Source organism: Petaurus breviceps, unplaced genomic scaffold (assembly GCF_028583685.1).
Source record: "Petaurus breviceps papuanus isolate PSGF00001 unplaced genomic scaffold, PetGlider_PUasm1.0 154, whole genome shotgun sequence".
Lineage (NCBI taxonomy): Eukaryota > Metazoa > Chordata > Mammalia > Diprotodontia > Petauridae > Petaurus > Petaurus breviceps.
The window spans coordinates 13,641,337-13,660,381 of record NW_027185715.1 but is presented as its reverse complement, the minus strand read 5'-3'; the positions used below and the strand labels follow the sequence as shown (position 1 = coordinate 13,660,381).

At 40.1% G+C, this 19,045-nt stretch overlaps 1 protein-coding gene across 1 annotated transcript in view; it reads right to left on the bottom strand.

Annotated features, from left to right (window-relative positions):
- CAND1 (cullin associated and neddylation dissociated 1) overlaps positions 1-18,519 on the bottom strand; it is a 50,238-nt gene extending 31,719 nt beyond the window's left edge. Inside the window, exon 1 of the mRNA XM_069080987.1 lies at positions 18,282-18,519. Coding sequence (XP_068937088.1) covers positions 18,282-18,349 — 68 coding nt within the window. The 5' untranslated portion in view covers positions 18,350-18,519. The remainder of the gene's footprint in view (positions 1-18,281) is intronic.
- Between the last annotated feature and the right edge of the window lie 526 nt (positions 18,520-19,045).

Genomic DNA, 19,045 nt, shown 5'->3' with positions numbered 1-19,045 from the left:
ATTTCTGAATAGATCAATAAAACGTTTCATGTTTTTAACATCACACAACCAAGCCATGGCAGAAGACATCTACGTTTTGTTTTTGTGGTCTTTTTGGCAAGGCATCTGGGGTTAAGTGACTTGCCCAAGGCCACACAGGTAGTAAGTATGTCAGGTCTTCCTGACTCCAGGGCCAGTACTCTATTCACTCCACCACCTAGCCGCCCCTACATCTATGTTTTTTCAAAAGCCAATTCTCCACTAAGTGAAGTGGATCTTGTCCTTCCAACTCACTGCCAAAACCTACCTAGGCTTCCACTTAATTACACATTTTATGGTCAAGGGCCTTAAACATACATACAAGTCTAAACATACAATAAAAATATTTTAACTTTTTAAATCATAAATCTTTATAGCTATGAAACAACCATAACACTATTACTATTAATGAGGTGAGTTTGTTTGTATATCAAAATTTCTCAAAACATGGTTATCATTGATACAGCTATTCATTCTTTTTTAGCTTTTTGGAGGGGGGAAGGCAGGGCAATTGGGGTTAAGTGACTTGCCCAAGGTCACGGCTAGTTTTGTGTTAAGTGTCTGAGGCCACATTTGAACTCAGGTCCTCCTGACTCCAGGGCCAGTGCTCTATTCACTGTGCCTCCTAGCTGCCCTGTCATAATTATTTTCCAACCAGAGATCAAAGTTTTGTCATTCTAAAGAAAAAAAAAACTACAAATGTAAAAAGACATTACAAATGACAGCCAAATTTACATTGGTTTATCTAATAACCAAGCCCTTATTTACACTCAAGACAAAACATATTTTCAGGTTCAAATGTCCGTTTCATGTTATGAGGGCAAGTCTATTTTAACCATTCCTGTTTATATGCAGAAAGATCCAAACATATTATACCGTGTTTCCCCGATAATAAGACACTGTGTTATTAATTTTTTTGGAAAGAAAACCACCAGAGGGCTTATTTTCAGGGGAGGGCTTATGTTGTCCTGCCTCAGCTCTCCTCCGCGGCACTGCTCTCAATGGCGCCAGCAAGCAAATCACTGGGGAAGAACAGGATGACGCGCTCACTGCTGCAGCTCTGATTGGATGCAGCTCAGAGCACGGAGTGCGTTTCACGGTGGGGGGGACGGTGCATACAGAGGGTACCATAATGTAGCGTGTAGCGCAGGGGATCACCTTCACTACAGTAGCAATCTCAATAGGGCTTATTTTCGGGGGAGGGCTTATTTTAGAGGAATCTTACACAGTAAGTGGAGGGCTTATTTTCGGGATAGGTCTTATTATCGGGGAAACACGGTATTTGTTCATGGCAGATATGCTCCTTATTCATTAACATTTAGAAACATCTAGGTCTTTTAAAAGAAATGCAAATTGCTGCAATTAAGTGATAGATAAGCAGGTTTTTCATTTAGAGGGCAAATTTTTAAACAACAGGAACATAAAAATTTTCAGGAGTAAATTTATGTTATTATTTAAGGTAAAACAAATTCATTTTAACCTTAGTAAAACTGGCAATTGCTTCTTTTAGTTCAAATAGCCTTCAGGATGCTTTCACATAAGCAAGTCTAAGTTTTGCAATAATTTTACTGCCCTTTAATCTGCCCCCAGATAGCACAATTTTTGCCAAAAGCCTTCCTTTTAAAAAATAAAGTTCATTCCTTCGACAGCCAGAAAAAAAAAAAACTGTCTACTTTCTCATCCATATATTTCCATATGTATAATTTGTGAAGCATGCAAATTGCATGAGGGGTCCACATTTTTAGTTAGTGCTTGAAAATCTGCATTTTGTCCTGTCATCAAGTGAGCTGTTGGCAAAGTCTAAAAGAATTTTCCTACATTAACTTTCTCTTGATGTAGTATTGTAAAGCAACAGTTTTTCTAACATGAGTTTCAACACACTGTACATATGTAATCAACTGAGTATTTTTTCCCTAAGATTTTAGTTTCCCAACTGATCACAAGTATCTAAGTAAGAGCCCCACCATATCATCTGCAAATGGAACCAAAGATGCTTTGCATATGCCTTTACAAGCATCATTTCTACCCCTATGAGTAGTCAGTTACAAGTGGAGCCAAAGTTTCTCCCATTAAATGAGATTTTTTGTACTAAGCAATTCTTTAATTAAGCTCATATAATGAAAACAATCTTTGTAACTGGTAAGATTTCTGAAAAAAATTGTGTATGAAGGCATTTAGTTTTCTCTGCATAAATTCTCATATTGCTAAATACTCTGAACATACATTTGTAAGATGACATTTCAAAGTTAGAATTCATGTGAACTGCAGCTGAAACAATCATACATACAAAGCAAACAATGATCTTTAATCTCCATCAATAACAGTACTTGTGAATCCTAATCATACAAAGAGTGGATGGTATTTTACAGATTTAGACTTTTATTTTCTGATTCTGTACATTTCTAGTCTTTTCTTGCATCAAATGTTCAAGTGGATTTCCCCTTCAAACTAGTTACGTATTCATCCATCACAATATATATTATTTCACTTATAAGGAATGTAAGACAATAAATTTAAAACTGGAGATTTTCAAAATTATTATCTATAACTGCATTTCACTTATTTTTTTTAAGCTGCAGGCTTCAAAAAATATTAGCTTATCAAATTTACCAACATACTGACATATTTTGACGGGGCGATTCAGGGGATTTTAGCTTCCCTGTTCAGAGGGAAAAGGAGGCTAAAGGCTAACACCAGAGTGACAGTGTGCGAGTGAAGAGAAGACACACTCAAGAGGTGTTGTAAATATAGAAACTACAGGATTGGATAACATACTGACTGTGTATCAGAGTAAGGAATAAGGTATGACAGTAAAGCTGTGAGCCTGGATAACTGGAAGGATAGTGCTGCTCAACATTAACAGCAAAGCTGGGAAGAGGAGAAACAAGAGTGGATGAATGTGAAGAAGCTGTACTCGAAAGTGTCTACAAATTTTGGTATGAATTCATTATATAGTTATTTTTAACTGAATTATAGTCAAAACATAATATAACAAGTGTAAGAAAAGTTCAAGATTTGGGCAGCAAGGTGGTGCAGTGAGTAAAGCGCTGGCCCTGAAGTCGGGAGGACCTGAGTTTGGTTCCGGCCCCAGACACAACACCAACACACACACACACACACACACACACACACACACACACACACACAAACTAGCCCTGTAACCTTGGGCAAGTTACTTAACCCCAACTGCCCTCCAAAAGGCAAAAAAAAAAGTTCAAGATGCCAGCTTTAAAAATACATATATTTTCAGTTTTCAACATTCATTTCCACAAGATTTTGAGTTAAAAATTCTCTCTCCATTTCTTCCCTACCCCCACCCCGAGATGGCAAGCATACTGACTACCCTTTCCCCCAGTCTGCCCTCTCTTCTATCCCCCCCCCTTACTTTCTTATAGGGCAAGATGGATATCCCATAGCCTGTATATCTTATTTCCCAGTTGAATGTAAAAATAACTTTAACATGTTTTTTTAAACGTTAAATTCCAGACTCTCTCCCTTCTTGCCACCTCACCCACCCCCACTGAGAAGACAAGCAATTCGAGATATTATACATGTGTAGTTATGCAAAACATTTCCATAGTAGTCATGTTGTGAAAGACAACTTCCCTCCATCCTATCCCACTCCATTTATCCTATTTTCTGCTTTGATCCTGTCCCTTTTGAAAAGTGTTTGCTTCTGATAACCCCTTTCCCCAATCTGCCCTCCCTTCTATTATCCCTCCCTATATCTCCTCCCCCATTTTCCTGTAGGGTAAGACACCCAATTGAGTGTGTATGTTATTCCCTCCTTAAGCCAAATCCAATGAGAGTAAGGTTGACTCATTCCCTTTCATCTCCCTGCTCTTCCCCTCTATTGTAACTGCTTTCTCTTGCCTCTTTTATGTGAGATAATTTGCCCTATTCTCTCTCCCTTTCTCCTCCCAATAGACTCCTCTCTCACCTCTTAAATTTTTTAGGTATCATCCCTTCCTATTCAACTCACCCTGAGCCCTCTATGTGTATATACACACATATACCCATATACACACACATTACCTTCAAATAAGTCTCATGAGTTACAAATATTGTCTTTCCATGTAGGAATGTAAACAGTTCAAATTTAATAAGCTCCTTATGATTTCTCTTTCCTGTTTACCTTTTTATGCTTCTCTTGCTTCTTGTATTTGAAAGTCAAATTTTCTGTTGAGCTCTGGCCTTTTCATAAAGAATGATGGAAAGTCCTTTATTTCATTGAATATCCATATTTTCTCCTGAAGTATTATGCTCAGTTTTGCTGGGTAGATGATTCTTGATTTTAATCCTAGCTCCTTTGACCTCTGGAATATCATATTCCAAGCCCTTCAGTCCCTTAAAGTAGAAGCTGATAGATCTTTTGTTATCCTGTGTTTTTACAAATATTCAAATTGTTTCCTTCCTGACTGCTTGTAATATTTTCTCCTTGACCTGGGAACTCTGGAATATGGCTATAATATTCCTAAGAGTTTTCTTTTGGGGATCTTTTTCAAGAGGCAATTGGTGAATTCTTTCCATGTCCATTTTAGCCTTTGTTCTAGAATACCAGACCAGTTTTCCTTGATAATGTCTTGAAAGATAATACACAGGCTCTTTTTTGGATCATGGCTTTCAGGTAGTGCAATAATTTTTAAATTATCTCTCCTGGATCTATTTTCCAGGTCAGTGGTTTTTCAAATGAGACATTTCAGTCTTCCATTTTTTTCCTTCTTTTGGATCTGTTTTATAATATCTTGATTTCTCATAAAGTCATTAGCTTCCATTTGCTCCATTCTAATTTTGAAGGATTTATTTTCTTCAGTGAGCTTTTGAACTTCCTTTTCCATTTGGCCAATTCTGCTTTTTAAGGCATTCTTCCCATTGGCTCTTTGGACCTCTTTAGCCATTTGAGTTAGTCAATTGGGGAGGGGGGGGGTTGTTTTCTTTTTTAAATTTATTTTTAGTTTTCAACATTCATTTCCACAAGATTTTGAAGTCACAATTTTTTCTCTCCCCATCTTCCCCCTGCCCCCACCCCAAAATAGCAAGCCTACTGAATACCCCTTCCCCTAATCTGTTCTCCCTTACATCCTTCCCCTTCAGCCCCCTAACTTTCTAGTAGGGCAAGATGGGTTTCTATACCCTAGTACCTGTATATCTTATTTCCCAGTTGCATGTAAAAACAACAACAAATTTTCAAACATTTGTTTTAAAAACTTTTGAGTTCTAGATTTTTTTCCCTTCTTCCCTCCTCGCTCACCCCCACCGGCAAGATAAGCAATTCAATATAGATTGTACATTTGTAGTTACCCACACCATTTCCATAGTAGTTATATTGTGAAAGACTGACTTAGTCTATTTAAGGTGTTATTTTCTTCAGTGTTTTTTGGGGTCTCCTTTAGCAAGCAATTGACTTGTTTTTCATGATTTTCTTGCATCGCTCTCATTTCAATTCCCAATTTTTCCTCTCCTCTTACTTGATTTTCAAAATCCTTTTTGAGCTCCTACGTAGCCTGAGACCAATTCATATTTTTCTTGGGGTATTTTTTTGATGCAGAAGTTTTGACTCTGTTGTCTTCTTCCGCTTTTATATTTTGATCTCCTTTGTCACCAAAGAAGGGTTCTATAGTCTGATTTCTTTTCCACTGTTTGCTTATTTTCCTAGTCAATTACTTGACTTTTGAGCTCTTTGCCATGAGAGAACTCTGCTTCCAGAGTAGAGAGTGCTGTGTCCCAAATTTCTGGGGTTCTGTGCAGCTGTTGTCAGAGCTACTTCTAGGCACCTCCCTCAGAACTTCGAGGAGCATTCCCTCCTCCACATCTGCCACAAGCTCTGCCGTTCCAGCACTCCTCACCCCAGATCCAAGCAGGGCAAGGCAAAAGAATCCTACCTTAGCACCAGCAAAGAGAGTCCTACAATTGTCTTCTGATCAGTCTCTTGATCTCCCCATGACCTGTGGGCCTGGAGCTCTGGAGGCAGATGCTGCTGCCACCATCACCTCCACCACCCCAGGGGCAGAGGCCCAACTGCACTCTTCTCTCACCCAGGTCCAACAGGATTTCCCCACTAACCTTTTACTTTCTCTTTAGCATTTGTGGGTTGAGAAGTCTGGAAGCCACCACAACTGCCGGTGACTCAGTCCCCTGAGGTCTGCTCTGGCCTGGTCTGTGTCACTGATCTGTGCCAGTGCAGCCCACTCAGGACTGCAGTCCACTCCTGGCACAATGCAATGGCCCCTTCCTGTAGGCCTGCCAGCGTTTCTTCAGCTAGAGATGTATTTCGCTCTGTCATTCTGTGGGTTCTGTAACTTTAAAATTTGTTTAGAGTCTTTTTTTGACAGGTATTGGAGGTAATTGGGAGACAAGATCGAGCAAGTTCCCGTTTTACTACATCATCTTGGCTCCCCCTTCCAAAATGCTAGCTCTTAAAGGGATCTACATATAGATCATGTGACCCACAGGTCATTGCCATGTCCATTAAAAATGGCCTTGTATGGCCATCAATTGGGGACTGGCTGAACAAGTTTTAGAATATAATTATGACAAATAGTATTGTGCTATATAAAAAATGAAAAGCAGGATGGTTTCAGAAAAACCTGGGAATATTTATATGAACTCATAAAAAGTGAAGTGAGCAGAACCAGGAGAACACTGTACCCAGTAACAGCAGCATGTACAATGATCAAATGCAATTTACAAAGCTATTCCCAGAAATGCAATGACAAGACAACTCCAAATTTTTCATTCATGATGAAAAATGCTATCCACCCTCTAAAGAAAGAATTGATCAAGTCTGAATGCAGAGTGAAGCATACTCTTTAAAAGTTTTTTCTTTTTTTGTCTGTTTTCTTTCTCAACATGGCTAATATGCAAACATGTTTTACATGACTGCACATGTACAATCTATGTACATGTCTTGCCTCCTCAAGAAGGAAAGGGGGAGAGAGAATGAATTTGGAACTCAAAATTGTAAAAAATTAATGTTAAAAATTGTTTTTATATGTGATTGGAAAAAAAAACTTAAGTTATTTTTATATCCTTGTACAAACCAGTGATATACTCTGAACCATTAATTTCTTTTAAGAAAGTTTACACCACCAGCCCAAAAGCCATCCTAGAGGTAAAATCAAATGTAAGTTGATCAAAGATACTCTTGAAACTGGGATACAGATATGAATGACTAATTACATGTTTCTTCTATTACCTTGTTTCTTCTCCCTCAATACATTATATGTACAAACCTCAAAGTCCCCATTTCTTCTTCTTTCCCTCAAAAAAAAATTTAATTCTATTTCAGCTATTCTCAAAAGTATACACTAGCACTTTTCAACCTCCTTATCTATCTCTTCTAACATTTATCCAATTACCTCTGGAAACTTTCTCCCATCCTCCACCTAATCTGTGAGGGGAAACACAATCCTAATCATGGTTGATAAGCCTAAGAATAGTAGTGCTAATGATATGCCTATGAAGGAAAAAGAAAGTCATAAATCACCACATGCCTCATTTATCAAATCCAACAACAAGTATTTAATCAGATCTTACTTTGAACAGGGTCCGCTGCTATGAACGTAGGGAAATGACTTTTTTCCAAAAGTCTCTGCCCTCAAAGGGTTTATATTTTAATAAAGAAGAGAACATATAAATAAATACATAGATAAATACAGGGCATGTAAAAGATGGCTTTTGATAGGTGCAGGCATTATCAAACTGGAGGAGGAAAGGGTTCCTGCAAGAGGTAGGGCCTGAGTTGAGGCTTAGAAGACGCAAGAGATTCTGAAAGTTGGAGATTACAGGAAAACATTCTAGGCATGGGAGAGAGCCAGTACAAAGACATGGAGCCAGAAATGCAGCATCATGCCTAAGAAAAGAGTAAGCAGTCTGGCTATAGTTATCAGAGGGGTCTAATTTGTTAAAATGTTTGAAAAAAAAATAGAAAGGGACATCCCCTCTAATTATTGCACTTCCCTCAAGTACCAATATTCAAGGTAAGATATTTTTAACTGTTTTTTCTGTCCTATATAAATAATAATACTGCCCAAGTCCTGTTTTCCAATTTTCTGTTGCATATGTATGCACACACACGAAGTTCAGCTACCTAATTGGTTCAGTCCACTTCAGTCCTACTACAGAGTATTATAATACTATTACTTTTTCACTACAATAATTCCTTCAACTATTTACAAAGGCATGGAAGCAGGAGGTTTACGATAAAACCATAGATCTTTTGGAAGTATGGCTTTAAAAAAGGGAGCGGGGGGATTGTGGGTTAACCATGTATATACAACTATTTATAACATTTTCCCCCAAGAGAAAATCGAGTCAATTTGTACAACCTTTTTACAAGATGTCCCAAAAAGCTTTAAGGTAACTTAAAACTGCACTAAATGTTTTTGGGACACTTTGTATAAGTGAGGTCTCAAAGCTTGAAAAGAAAGTTCTCAACCTGAATCTAAAGATGTTAACAAATAGTGTTCCCCTCTTCCTGATGTTCATGAAAAGGATCTTCCCAGGAACCTAACTGTATACATTCTTTTATCAGATAACTGTGGCTTTTGTATGGACTATCTCTCAAGCCCAGATTCTTCCTTGGCTTCTAGGAACTTCTAGCATATCTGCAAGACTTAGACCAAGTGAGAGCCTTCAAGAAGCTCTTCATGATTCCCAATATTGTCAGCCCCCACCTCCCTCCCCAATTCTGTATTTACTTATCTGGAAACATTCTATATTCCCTCAGTAGAATGTGTACCCCTTGAGTACAGGTACTATCTCACTTCTGGATCTGTATTCCCAGCACCTAACAAGGTACCTGGCATATAATATACACAATATATAAAGTTGTTGATTTATTATCCTACAATAATCAAAGAAATGAAAGTGTTCATAACATCAATGTTCTAGTAAATAACAGTAAGTTAGCAGTTTATAGCTTTGAGGTTTGCAAAGCACTATTATTACCTCATTTGATATTTGCTATTCAAATACAGGGATCACCAATTACATAATATGTATTACATTAGCTACTAGATTATGTTAGATATTACTAATATCCTAACAGAAATTTTCTAAAATCATCATTTCATTTTTTCATTTCGATATACAACCTTGTCCATTCTTAGTTACTTTTTAAATTTATTTAGGTCTTTATTAACAAAGAGTTTAAAGAAAGGAAGGGTCTCAAAGCAATATGGGCTTCCTTCTCAATAAAGGTCTTCAAGCAAAAGCTAGATGACCACTTGTTGGTTATGCTGAGTAAGACTGTTTTTTTTTTCAGGTACCCATTGAAACAGATGACATCTGAGGCCTTCTCCAACTCAGTAAATGCTGTACAAGCAACAGCTAGCACCATTCAGACTGAACTTTAGCTTTTCCCTGAAAGCATACTGAAACAACCCTCAGGGCTTAAATGGTCCAGGGAGATAAGGCTCCAACTATTGAGGGCACCTTCCTTGGGTTCTATGGATAAAAAAATCCTACATTCAGAGTTCTGATAGTAGTATCAACATGGCCAAATGCAACTGTGCCCAACTGAATCAACACTGCACTGTAAAATTCCTTTTGTTAATTGTTCAACTGTCTACCAAATGTCAACTTCATTGCAACCAGTGGACAAGCCTGAGTCAGGCCTGGCCTACAAATACTAAGGGAATTGAGGGAATTGAGGCAGCTAGTGGTAGAAACTGAGTGAACCACAATGATTCCATCCTGTGACTCAATTCTGGAGGGAGCTCAGTTGCTTTCCTTCAATTTGGGGTCTAAGTTCAATTTCTGTGCTGTGAGAAAACTTTATTCAATTGGGAGAATTGGGAGAAAACTTTATTACATGTTTGTACCTAGCCCTATATGGCTTGGAAACTGGACCACCTCTTCCTGATGCTTAGAGACCCTTAAGCAAGGACGTAAGTTATACTGACCATAAAGTCAGGCCCAAAGACTGATACAAGGAGTTTTCTCAGAATCATACATCTCAAGCAACACACATATCTTAACTGAAAACCGGCCCCATATTGATTAATCAGTTATTGTTTCCATGTTCTTTTGATTGTTTATAGACACTTGGGGGAAGTAAGATTCCTCTTTTTCTGATTTCAGGGAATTATATCAGTTCACTCCCTCCCATCCTAGAAAGTCCCTAATCTTTCATTCAGATTACCTAATGCTGTATTTGTTTCCTTAAAATGTATAAAAGTCTGTCTTACCTTTATTTGGGGTTTAGCCCATTATTATGCAACTGGCACGCATTGCTTAATAAACTGATATGCTCAGAAGCGCAAACTTTATTCCCTCAGTCATTTCATCTTTCACCTGCCACACTATAATTAACTAGATAGTGAGATACTTAGTCAAATACTTAAGCTTCTGGTTTTTATTAATTTGTTACACAATACAACCTCTGTCCATCCAACCTGACCAGCACTTCTCAAGTATACACTTAATTACCTGAACAGAATATAAATGAATCCTGTTATTTAGATTTTAACCTTCATTAAACTCTGATTCCAGAGTCTCATAACCCATACATTTCCACAGGTTAAGACTAGACAAGTAGATTTCAATCTCTGGCAGGGCTTACACCAGGACAGAAAAGGCTTCAAGTGCAAGTCCAGCAATAAATGGCTGTATCTGTTTTCCAAGGGCTAGTCCAGTAAAATTTGAACAGGCTTATCATCATAAAGTTGGCCAGTAAAAGATGAATTTTTTTTTTAGCATAAGGAGATGGATCTTGAAGTCACATGTCCCTGACATGAAGTATTAACAAATTTGTTTATACCAAAGTATTAGCCGTATCTGGAAAATTTATATTTTTAAGTCGTTTGTCCTCAAACTTGGAAAGAGTTGTAATTTTATTGAAAGGAAAGGGAGCAAAAAAAGCAAGCAGGAAAGAGTGTTGCTTTAGGGGTAGGGAGGAGGAGCTGTGCAGTGGGGCTGCCTTTGCCAATGAAACTGTTTATTACCTTAGGATGAGCCTAAATATTAAATTCTTTAGTCATATGAACTAAAGCTAAAAGAGGACTGAGAAAACATCTAGTACAATCCCATTATTTTACAGATAACAAAACCAAGGCCCAGAAAGGTTAAGTGATTTACTCAAGAACACTGATCATTTAGGGTGCCTAGAAGTAGCCAGGTCAGAAAGTACTATAGTCAATCTCTTCTTCCCCACATTCTTCCACTTACTTTCCAGGGAAAGTACCTTACTGGAGATGAGCTGACATTGCATATATCTTTTAACAGTTAAAACTGTCCCGTCTCCCACTCCCTTAATCCTAACACCCTCCATCTTGCTACTCCTGTACCCTAAGAATTCCGTGCATCCAAAAACCATTCACATCCTCATGATTGAGAAGATAACCCATGGACTCTAGGAATTCCTATTGTTTTAGAGCCTTTCAGTACCTAGGAAAATCATGAATTGCAGGTAGTAAAAAGGGAACCTCTAAAATAGGCTATTTAAGGGGCCCTTAGGGAAGAGAAGAGGCTAAAAAAAGATGAGGGGAAGAAGACGGCATGATGAAATATCTGAGAAAGACTGGGAACAGCTTTCTGCCACCAAGCCCCAAAGGACTTCTTTGAAAATGAAGCTACCCCAGGAAAAAGGAGAAACCTGGAGCAACAGTTCTGGAGGTATTCAGAGATGCTAAAGGGCATTTCTTTTTTTTTTGCCTTTTGGAGGGCAGTTGGAGTATCTTGCCCAAAGTCACATGGCTAGTAAGTGTGTCAAGTGTCTGAGGCCTAATTTGAACTCAGGTCCTCCTGACTCCAGGGCCTGTGCTCTATTGACTGCACCACCTAACTGCCCCTGAAGGGCATTTCTTGATGGGATGAACTAAGGCAAAAACCAGTAAGATAGAACCTAACTGGAAAAGCACAGTCTTTAACCTCTCAAGAAAAATTCAAGCTATTAGAAAGTCAGATAAGGATCATGACTAAATATTCATGGTATCAAAGAAAATTCCCCAAATTTGGGCTGATTACTGATCCATTAACAAAAAAAAAAAGGAAAAAATTATGACAATATAAATTACCTTTATATTAACTGCTTACCATTTATGCAAGATTACCACAAAATACAATGACAATATGGAAAACAAAAGATTTGCTGGATCAACTTTACATATTATTTTGCCAAGTTATCAAAACTTACATGCAAGGTCTTATTCTTTTGTTTAATTAACATAATTGTATGGTCCTAAGCATGGTCATCTATGCAAAAATTAAAAATGTAGGCAGAAAGATTAGCCTGCACTAAAGTAGACTAAAATGGTCTCTCTGACACTATTCTCTAACCTACTCCAATTCATCCTCCACACTTCTCCTAAATTAATCTTTCTAAAACAGCTTTCATCATGCCACAGATGTGTTAAAAAAAAAAAAAATTCAGTGGTTCCCTACTGACTACAGAATAAAGTCTAGAACTCCAGCCTGGCATTTAAAGCTCACAATATGACTGTAACCTACTTTTTTTTCCTCCTGTGTCTGATCTACCAGCATTCTTCCACATCAGGTATTCTTAACCTCGGGTTCAGAAACTTGGGATTTTTAAAAAAATATTTTGATAACTCTTTCAATATAACTGGTTTTCTTTGTGACCCTCTGTAATGTAGACATCTAAAAACATTACTCTGAGAAGGGGGTCTGTCTATTAGGCTTCACCATACCGACAAAGGAGTTCATTATAAAAAAAAGGTTAAGAACAGCTGTTCTACAAAAATCTAATATTAAATTACAGACGACTGGAAATCATACAACTTAGGTTGATGTCTGGTCTTGGATAAATAAGTCACTTTCTTCGCTTTTCAGTTTCCCTCTCTGTAGAATGTCTACATGACAGAAAGTTCTATGCTTATGTCAGACATTTCCATTTATTATCCCCTGAAAGTTCTGTTCCCCAATCCCCAGTTTATTTGCTTAATTACATTTCTTCTACCTGGAATTCTTTCCTCCTTTACAAAACTATCTATCTTCAGGCCTGTGTTAAATCTTACTTGCTCCCACCTGATGCCCTCCCTAACCTCCCTAGCCTAGAATTCCTTCTCTAATCAACCTACGGAGAACTTATTTTCTTTACTATTAATTTGGTACTTATTTTACATTTTTTTGTTATTTAACTCTCCAGATGTTTAATTTCCCCAAACTAGATTATAAGCATCTTTGATTAAATTAAAAAAAAAAAAAAGAGAGAGGTCCTTGAAGGCAGATTTTCTTTTCTTGTTTCACCCGTAGCACACAATGATTAATAAACATGTAACAGACTGGCTGATTTAGAGCAAGGTTCACACTTCATGCATTCTTGTTGTTTATTCTCCTCAGCACCTAGGACAGAGTCTCGTATAGATCAAAATATGTTGGAATCTATTTGAAATCTAAGTTCCTTCATTTAAACTAAAAGATCAACATAGTCAAAATGCTACCAATAACACCTTGGGAGGGAAGGGGAAGGCCCTAAAATCCCATCTTGTTTCCTAAAATTCTATGAACATATTCAAGTTTAGAATTTTTTCACTAAACTAAAATTTCAGTTTCGCTATCTGAACACTATACTAAACTTCCTCAATTGCCTCAACCAAAAAAACAAACAAATAAACCTTCATTCACACACAAATTATCCATAATGTGGTTTATTCAAAATAAATTCTGCTTAACCTTAGTCAGAAAAATTACACTGACTAAATTCCTTTGTGAGCACTGTCACTCTCTCTGCTCAGCTTTCTTCCTGTATGGAGCATTTCATTCTAGCAGAAGACTGAAAAAACTATTTCACTGGCTCCTGGGATCCAAATATGCTACAGAGCACAATAACTGCCAGCTTCGTGAAAGGATGGGATTATGGTGGATTCAGCACCTATTGTGTGCCCCACATTATGGAGCCAGCATAAACTAAGATAAATAGGAAGGGCAGGTGAAAAAAAACAACCACTGAGAGTGCTTGCCTTCCACTTCCTAGTAGACTGTAAATTCCACAAGAGTAGGAGCTGTCTTCTCATCTTGGTGCTTCCAGTGCATTAAAGACAATAGCCAGCTCAATATTTGTTACACTGAAGGCTTCTTAGGGGATGGAGAGAGGAGGTGTCAAACAAAGGTAAGCAATTTGGAAAGCTTTCTAACTATTTCTTAATTTGTGAAATAACACTAAAATTATACTTATAAGTGCTATATTTTTTTGCTTTTTGGAGGGCAATTGGGGTTAAGTGACTTGCCCAAGGTCACATGGCTAGCTTTTGTGTTAAGTGTCTGAGACCGGATCTGAACTCAGGTCCTCCTGACTCCAGGGCGCGCGGTGCTCTATTCTTAAGAGTACCCAAAGTCATATGCCAACACCAAGTATAAATGACTACTGTACAACCCAGTCTGCTACTCTCTTCTGCAGACAGTTTGCATTAATATATTTGCTCTGCGTCATAAAACCAGTACAAAAGTTTTAAAGTCAGTTAAATTTTTTTTTAAAGCAATCGGGGTTAAGTAACTTGCTCAAGGTTACATGGCCAGTTATTTCTGGGTGTGGTACTAAGTATCTGAGCCCAGATTCAATCCCCAGGTCATCCCGACACTGGGGCCAGTGCTCTCAGTCGCTGAGCCACCTGGCCGCCCCGTCAGTTAATTTTTTAGCTGAAAAATATAAACAAAGGAGATGGGGAGAGAAGTCCAGCATTGCCAAAAAGCAATAGATCCTTACTTCAATTCCAAGACCAAGTCACCAAGAAGCAACAGAAAGGTATCAAGCTATCCTCCTGAAAAAAATCTTGAGGAAAAAGCACATTGACTAATGCACTTCTTGGACCATACAGGAAGAAGCAGCTCCAGCTTACTTGCTGCCTGCCACTATCCCCCCAAAAAGTCCTTTCTTCTCCCCCCAGGATCCTTTGTCTATGTCTAATCTGCAGCAAGCACAAGGACAGCTAAGAAATCCAAGAGGTCACCAAACAGGAGTCTTCAACTGTCTTCATCCCGTGGTATTCTCTGTTTTAAATGGCAACAAAAATAAACAAGTAGATGAATGAATGAATGAATGAATGGACAAGAACAGCAAGAACCAAGGAGGATATACTTCCATAGTAAAATACTAAGTGAAATTCTTTCCTTTTACTAGGTGCCATGACCTAGGATACTGATCTCTGCTTTAAAGTTAATTTAGGCTCATTTATCTCTCATCTGAATCACTGATTTGGTGGAGACAAAATAATTAAAGTTTTAAAAAAACTCTTTCCTCAAAACAACCTTGTGGAATTGGTGGGCTAAGTATTATTATCTTCATTCTACAAAGGGGATAAGAAAAATGACCATCAATTTACACTCAATATATTCATTGCCTCATTTGTTTAGAAAGTAACTGAGCACTACTACATGAAAGATTATGATGCTAGACAAAAACCACTAACAAGCCTGTTCAACAAATCTCTCTCTATATAGACATATATCTATAAGAAGTCTATCTTAAACCACTTTTAAGTACTTCAAAAGTATGAAGATTTCATTAGGAAGATGATAAAATGTAAAGAAAAGAGACTAAACTTCAATATGCTTGCTGCACATCAAATATTACTACTTCATTTTTAAAAAAGAAAAACTTAAGTAACATCAAATTAAACTACCTGGCTGAAAAAGAAATAACAAACAGGCCTAAATTTCCATGATGACAGATTTTTCTTTAAAAATATTGTTTTTAGGGGGCAGCTAGGTGAAGCAGTAAATAGAGCACCGGACATGGAGTCAGAAGGACCTGGATTTGGATGCAGCCTCAGATACTTAACATAAAAACTAGCCATGTGACCTTGGGCAAGTCACTTAACTCCAACTGCCCTGCAAAAGGCAAAAAAAAAAAATATTGTTTTTAAAACTACTTTGAACCCCATTCAATTATTTCACATTTTTTCCTATTTACAAGAATGTGCTGCACAATTTGCAGTATCTGGTACTCATTTTTTGTCTACTATAGTCAGGGGTGTGCTGGTAAATGTCTAATAACCAGCTCTAAATATATAGGCCACATTTTTAAGTCTAATTAATCGGCATTATTAACATTTTCTCCATCACTTTTTAAAATCCAGATAATCAAAAAAGAAAAAAATAATAAACTAAAGCCTTGGTATCTGTAGTTTGCCAATTTCTGAGGTATAAAAGCTCACAATGAAAATTTAATTATCAGAGTATGCCACTTAGAGCTGGTTACAATATACTCTTGCTATCTATAGTCTAACTTGAATTTAGAATGAAAATTCACAGGATTTTTGAGTTGGAAAGGAACACAAAATTCAATAAACTTGTAACATGGAATGATGGAAAGAGCATGGGCTCGACAGTCAGAACCTGACTCAAAGTTCTGAACCTAGATTCAAATTCTGCTGCTGATACTTATCACTGTGTGACTGAGCAAACCATTTAACCTCCCTGGGGCCTCGGTTTCATTACTGGTAAATTGAGGGGGTAAGATTGGATGGGACATCTCTTTAGTCCCTTATTCTCATTAATATTAAAACTAGAGACATTACATATCCTATTTAAAATATTTTAGATAAAAAAACTTCGTCAGATAAACTGGATGAGATAAAATCTATCAAACAGAAAAGTAAAAATCTTAAATTAAGCCAAATTGCCAGAATATTTGGGGATTCAGGAATGTCCGGAAATTCATCAAATCTTTTTTTCATATTTGAGCATGCTCAGTAATCTTACTTAAATAACTAATCCCCCAAACAATGTTCTAGGAAATTTTAGATAGCAAGCAGATCTTATTTATCGAAGTATTTCCCCAAAATAGTTTTTCTCCAAATGATTTCAAGATATCATTTACCGGAACTTCAATAAAATGGTTACTAAGCTCCTACTGGGTTTAAGGCACTAAGGCACCTGACACATTTGTTTACTGTCCTCTGACAATCTTCATTAGCTTAATGATTTTTCTTAAATGGAAAGAAAATAGGTAAAAAAAAAAAAGCCCTACAAATTACTTGTTTTATTTTTCATTTAGAATGATAGCTGTGAAACACACTTTAAACTGTTCCAGTGTTTTACCATATGCTTCAGGATTAGAGAGAGATCTCCCCACCACCACCATCACTACAAGCAACATTAAAATCTGAAACTCAATGTGACCAGAAGCAGGTATTTTTAACACGCAGGCTGAGAGAAAGTAAATTTTAAAACCGCACCACGCACTTGCTCAATATGCAAAAGTTTTAAAACTAAAAGCTTCAGGGACAAGTTGGGAACCAAGACAATGTTCAAATATGAATATCTTTTTGGTGCCAAAAGTCTAACACTTTTTAACTTGATCCATGATGATTATAAAGTAAAATGAGGTTTTCAGAAACTCATAATCACTCCAAGAGTGAATGACCCTCAGGTCAGTCAAACGCTGAATCTTGCCTATGTGGCATAAAGTTACTGCGAGAGCAAAATTACTTACAAAAAAATCTATCTAGTCAGAACGTGTCAGAGCCCGGGCTTGACTCTACCGGGCTGCTGAAGAGCCAAAGTGTGAAGTGCAATTGGATTAAATTCACCACCGACGTTTCCTCTTCGGCAGAACTGGGCTTTCGGCCGGGCGGAGGGGCTGTGCACCGGCACACAAAGAGCGCCCCGCACCCCTAGGACCCCTCCTAGCACGTGGAGGGCCGACAGACGGCTGCGCGGCGCGGCGAGGTGTCAACCTCGCTCCCCAGCCTCGCTCCCCGGTGCAGACTGAGGCAGCCCGGGGCCTGGCGCGGCCCGGACGCCGGCTTGGGCAGGGACACGGGCAGCAAACATTCTTAGACATTTACAACGCGACCCCCGCTTGCAGGAGCTCACATTCTGATGGGGGGGGCGGGGCGCAGAATAAACAAGACCTCCCCCCGGGCCTCGGACTCCAGAGGGAGGCCAGGCCCAGATGTGGACGAAGCTTCGGGGCCATCGAGGATCGGCCCCCCTCCCCGGGTCTGATTTAACCAGGGGGGGGGGGAGGACGCAGGCGGGAAACCCCCCCCCCCCCAACACGCTGCTTCCCGGGCAAGTTTCCAGCATCCCCGACCCTCCAATGAATCCCACTCCTCGCGCCCGGCCTCGCTCCCTGCTCCCTGCCCAAAAAGGGCCGGCCGGGGAGGCAGCGCCTCCTCCGATGGGCCGCCGGGGGGTCTCCACGGACTGCCCCGGGCCCCCGCCCCGCCCCCCCTCCGCCCGGCTCCGGCGATCGATCGCGGCTCCAGGGCGCGCCCGGGCCGGGGCCTCGCGGCGGGGCAGGGCGGGCGGCGGCGGCGCCGCAGGGGTGCGGCCCCGCGCCGATCTCGCGGCCTCACCTGAAGTCCTTGTCGCTGGATGTCATCTTCTCCAGCAGATTGGAGATGTGGTACGAGGCGCTCGCCATGTTGACGGCCTCGGTCCGGGCGGCCCGCCGAGGCCGACTCCTCCTCCTCCTCCCCTCCTCTAGCTCCGGGGCTCGCGGCCCGGCCCGCTCCCGCTCCCGGCGCTGCGGCGGCGGTGACGAGGGAGGCGCCTGCAAGGGCTACCCCCTCGCCGGCGGAGCGCGGGCCTGTCCCGGGAGGAGCGGAGAAAGCGGCGCGGCCCGCCTAACGACAGCGCTGCTCGCGAGGGGCCGGTCTCATGGGCGGCGGGGAGGGGGGTGGGGGGGGCGGGAAGTCCGGCGAGGGCCTCTCCCCGGAGCCAGGCGGTCCTGCTCTGGCCTTTCGCTCGCTCCCTTCCTCCCTGAGGCAAGCGGCCAGATCCCGCCTCCTGCACTCGGGGGGCGACGGCGACCGCGGCTCCCGCTGCGTACTTAAGTACCAAAGGAGTACGGAAACTCGGGGTCAAGGGTCACGGGGCTCCGACGAGCGCGCCCCCTCAGCGGCCCGGATGGGTGGCTCTCCAATTGGCCCAGGGGCGTGTCAGTCTGCGCGGGGACGGCCGTGCGTAAGGCGTGACTGGGACGGAAAGAAGGGTGTTCTCTCGAGACTTCCAAGCGACGGTTAAAGGGCGCGGGGATGCAGGTTAGAGAAGGATGAGCTAGGAAACGGTAAAGGATGGGTTTGAGCGTCATGCGCATAATTTGGAGTAGCAATGCGGG